Here is a 5,044-nt window from a genome sequence, read left to right on the forward strand (position 1 = left end):
AAACTATCTACTGAGATTCTTGTTGGGGGGAGGAGGGGTAGGGTGAGATTTCTGTTACAAATTGAAGTTTACCTACCTTACTTTTACATACCCTAAAGTTGAGGTACCGTTTGTATCATTTACCCCATAATATTCACAAAAGCTATAAGAATTTTCCTCTATAAATGGCTACACATGCAAGGCAACCTGCATAGAGAAAAGCATAGTAAAGAGTTAGATATATTTTCGGAAAAATGGCAATCTCTCATTTTGTTCTTATTCATACCGTATGCTATGGTGCATGGACTTGGTATAAGCTCACACCTGTCCTTGAGGCAGCTGGCCACAAGGTCACTGCATTGGACCTTGCAGCCAGTGGTATTGACCCAAGGCAAATTGAGCAGATTGGATCCTTTGATGAGTACTCTGAACCCTTATTGACGTTCATGGCATCACTCCCAGAAGGAGAAAAGGTGATATTGGTAGGAGAGAGCTGTGGAGGCCTTAATGTCGCTATTGCTGCTGATAAATACCCAGAAAAGATTGCAGCTGTTGTTTTCGTCAATGGACTAATGCCGGACACTGATCACAGCCCATCTTATGCTTTGGATAAGGTTCGTAGACATAACCTAATTTCTCTCAATATCTGCTCTAATTTGTTTGTCTTCAAATCAAAATTATTAAAGAAAATTAATTTTTTGCTTGCTTTGTTTCTCTCGTGTTATTACACAGCATATGATGGCCATTCCCAAAAAGGACACCGTACCTTTTACGTACGTTAACAAGGCCGAGACTATAACTGGATGGAAAATGGGCTTCAAGTTTTTAAGTGAGAATGTATTTACGGCATGCACTCCCGAGGTATATCTTCTATTAGGGTTAATTTCAGTTATATGATGTTATGCACCAATTATTTTTTGAGTGGGAAAAACTGACCTAAATTTGATCCATCTTTGTAAGTTCTACAGATAAACACATATTGGTAGCTTTTATTGGCGGGGTGCAAAAACATCCTAATGTAGGAAATTTTAGTTTACAACCATTGCATGTGTAACGATTTTGTTATAGCCATTGATTTTGATAGGTTTCATGTGAATCTCATCATAGTTGTATGTACAACGGTTACATAGAATAATTTCTCCTAATATAAGCAAAAACTTTTTGAGAAAGAGTTGCTTTAATCTTAATTTATTCTGATAAAAATTTTCATTGATATGTTTTCCTTTTTTCCTTCAAGGATTGTAAGCTGGCAACGATGTTGCTAAGGAAGGGATCATTATTTCAAAGTATTTTAGCTAAACGGGAAAAATTCACTAAGGAGGGATACGGATCGATTAAGAGAATTTATGTGTATACCGACTCAGACGAAATATTTAAACCATACTTTCACAGTTGGCAAATAGAAAACTACAAACCAGACAAGGTTTATAAGATCGAAGGTGGAGATCAAAAGTTGATGCTTTCAAAGACTAATGAGCTAGCTCAGATTCTCAATGAGGTGGCTGATACATATATGCATCATGTTTGCCTTTGAATCATTTATTATTATGTGTGGGTGCAACTATAAATAAATTATCTCACGTTTTCACGTGAAAAAGATTATTTGGTATACCATAATATATGTAATGCAATCAAATATTATATTTAATTCAATAAAAAGAAAAGTTGATTGTATTTTATTGTATTATGGTCTATCAAACGTAATGTTTGTTTCCCCAAAATAATTGTTTTTATGTTGTTTATGCTTTGTTTTAACTTTATTAATCTCAATTAAATATAAGGTATCGATTAAACTTTGTTTCTTTGTATTCTGCATATTCCTCCATGTTTTTTTTTTTTCATTTATGAATTACGAACCATAGATAATGTGTTGCTATCATGCCTCATAGAAAATAATGAAGAAAAATATTTTTTGAAAGAATAATTACCATTTATTATTATTATTATTATTTTTTTGTTATAAACGATGAAAGTTCTATTAAAGAAAATGGAAATAAGGCAATGGCAGATATCTAAACTACAACCATACAAATAAGCATTCCCTAACACATCCTCACATGAGGACACCGCCAAAGGCCCAAAACAAATGGAACATAGCTAACAATTAGAAGAAAGCTACATGACCATTCAATCTACAGTGCTCCAACATTGCCAGCGAATCGGTCATTTGTTAGATGTTGCTGCAAGTTGGGCACAAAACTTGTTAACTAGCTTGTCATGAAGAGGCAAGTTTTCATTCATTGCAGGAACACTTGAAAACTCTGGCACCCATTATGATAAAAATGGAAATCCTACTTTCCCATCACTTTAAAGCCAAGTATTTCAGGTTGGCAAGCTTACCTAATGCAATATCAAGAAATCTAATAATCTCTTTCCTTTGAGCTCCTCTTCTGAAAATTTCTGTTCTCAATGGCCTGAACTTCATCTTCTTTTCGCTCCTTTCCTTCCTTGGTTAATATTTCCTACAGTGTTGACACGACTGTAACAAGAACGCCCATATTATGCAGCAGCCAACAAAAATAGAGTAGGTTTAGGGGCTGGTGCGCAAGATGTGCTTCACATCTATTGAACAAAATATATCAAATAAGTCTTCATTTTAAAAATATATCAAATAAGGTCTTTTACTATTTTGGAGACAAATGATTAAGTCCTTTAACCTTTAAAAGCAACTTACAAAAAAAAAAAAAAGGACTATAACTTGCCTCCAACTAGAATATAACCAAGGCCATGCATGATGATTTTCTGGTGCACGGGTCCTCATCACATATTCTGTGTATTGGAACTCCAATATCCTAGTGGATATCTCCTGCATTTTAGAATGGATTAATAGGTTATTTCTTGTCAAACATTTCAAAAAGTGTCTCTATGTGTTCGTCGCCTTTGTCAAAATTACCGTCATCAACCTAATTATGATCTAATTTTGATTATTCTATCGAAAGCAAAGTTTTGACCTTTTGAGTATGGAGGTGAGCAAGCGACATAAACTAATAGATATCGCTAAAAGCACGTAAACTCATAGATATCACCAAAAGGAAGTTAGTTACATGGAGATTAGGTAGAACATGAAGAAAAGATGTTAATTGGAAGCAAAATCATTTTTGATATATTTTTTCATTTTGAGGGTCTTATTTGTCCCAAAGAGTTTATTTAATTTAATTTTTTAAAATTTAGAAGGTTTATTTACTTTTTTTTTTAATTTAAAGAGTTTATTTGATTTCAAAAAATTTAATACACTTATGTTACTACTGAACCAAATTGTGAGGACCTAATTAATATATTTATTTTATTTTATTTTTAAGTAAGTATGCCGAGTTGATTCCTGAATAATTAGTTAGGTTCTAAAAACATGTATTTTCATCACAATTTGAATGTGCTTAGCTACATATTGTTGGCAGGCAATAGATTGATCTGGATGGAGAACCAACTAGTTGCATTGCCTTTTAAAAGTATGGTGTGGTTCTCATTGCTGTGGAGAACCAACTAGTTGCATGGCCTACATTTTCTTTAGTTATTTGGGATATGATGTTGACATCGTCCTGAACGGGTACAAGTAAGGTGTGGTTCTCATTGCTATCAAGCCTAATTGTCTTTTTCAATTGAGTTTGCCTCTTTTTTTTTTTTTTTTTTTAAGCAAAACCTGTTAAAAGTATGAAGGAATTGATATAATTGTTAAAAAAAAAAATATTCTATTTTAAAAAACTACTGTAAAAATGTTCCGTTGACAAGTGCTCGAAATACTATTTTTAGAAGAAAAGAAGAAGGATACAAGATGAATCTACCAAGAAGAATCCCGATAACAAGCGAAAAAAGACAGGATGAAGGCTGTCATATTTCACAAATAAAATCAACCAAATTCTGTTAAAAAAAAGTTTTGAAGAAAAAAAAAGTGATTTTGATATAAAAATTGATAAAAGAACTATTTATAAATAATTAAAATAATACAACAAGCAGTTGAATCATTGGTATAGAGCTGATCTAAAACAGATTTTATCTATAAGGTTAAGAGTTTAAATTCTAGAATCATTTTTATTGGGAGGTTTTACCTGAATATCATTCTTGGCTCAAGCGTGAATTAGTCTTATCCATATGTACAAGATGGGGGGTGGGATACCAACTAATTAATTAAAAAAAATTAAAATATTAAAATTAAGACCCACCAGTTAGCACATTCTTTGCAACAAAAAATATATATATATAAAGAATAAAATTCATACAAATGAAAATTTTGAATAATTATTACTTTAAAATCCAACCGATGATAATCAAATTTGATAATTTTTTTAAAATAAGATAAGAATGACAAAATGAAATTGAAAATATTACAACGTAATATTCAGATAAATTACACAGACGATACCTCAATTTAGGAGTATGTAACTGTAAGGTACCTAAACTTCAATTTGCAATACAAAACTCTTTAATCTTTAATTTAAGTAATAAAAAACTTTCTGTGACTTTCAGTAGCCAGTTTTAGGTTATTTTTGCCGACAACGCAGTTGTCATGTTAAAATTATATTTTTTGTCTGTTGATTCGACACTTATCGAGGGAAAAAATTTTAATTTTGTTTTCTATCTACCTGTAGTCACGATAATTAAAATTGCACATATTGACATTTTAGTAACCTATAGTTTGTTTACTTGATGCTATCAGTCGATGAAAATATAATTTTTTAGTTTGATAAATGTCACGTTAGCATAAATAACATAAAACCAGCTACCGAAGTTCATGAGGAGGGGTTTATGTTACTTAAATTGGAGATCAGAGGATTTCGTATCACAGATTAAAGTTTAGGTGCCTTATTGTTACATATCCTAAAATTAAGGTACCGTTTATATAATTTAGCCTGTAATATTCACAAAAGCTATAAGAATTTTCCTTTATAAATAGCTACACATGCAAGCAACCCGCGTAGAGAAAAGCAGAGTAAAGAGTTAGGTATAGTATCAGAAAAATGGCAGTCTCTCATTTTGTTCTTATTCATACCGTATGCTATGGTGCATGGACTTGGTATAAGCTTACATCTGTCCAGCTGTCGTGAGGCAGCCATTTTAATGGATCAGAAAA

General features: G+C 32.1%; 1 protein-coding gene and 1 long non-coding RNA gene across 2 annotated transcripts; one reads left to right on the plus strand and one right to left on the minus strand.

Annotated features, from left to right (window-relative positions):
* The first annotated feature begins 202 nt into the window (after positions 1-202).
* LOC110652529 ((S)-hydroxynitrile lyase-like) lies at positions 203-1,663 on the plus strand. Its single transcript, XM_021808135.2, has 3 exons — positions 203-593; positions 712-840; positions 1,217-1,663. Exons 1-3 carry the CDS (start codon positions 234-236, stop codon positions 1,511-1,513), a joined length of 786 nt encoding a protein of 261 aa, XP_021663827.2. The 5' UTR covers positions 203-233; the 3' UTR covers positions 1,514-1,663.
* Positions 1,654-2,561, minus strand: LOC131178657 (uncharacterized). The gene is made up of 2 exons (XR_009147596.1): positions 2,320-2,561; positions 1,654-2,159 (listed from the first exon to the last, which is right to left on the minus strand). It is a non-coding gene; the product is annotated as an uncharacterized LOC131178657 (long non-coding RNA).
* Positions 2,562-5,044: the final 2,483 nt, after the last annotated feature.

The sequence above is a fragment of the Hevea brasiliensis genome, chromosome 3 (assembly GCF_030052815.1).
Source record: "Hevea brasiliensis isolate MT/VB/25A 57/8 chromosome 3, ASM3005281v1, whole genome shotgun sequence".
Lineage (NCBI taxonomy): Eukaryota > Viridiplantae > Streptophyta > Magnoliopsida > Malpighiales > Euphorbiaceae > Hevea > Hevea brasiliensis.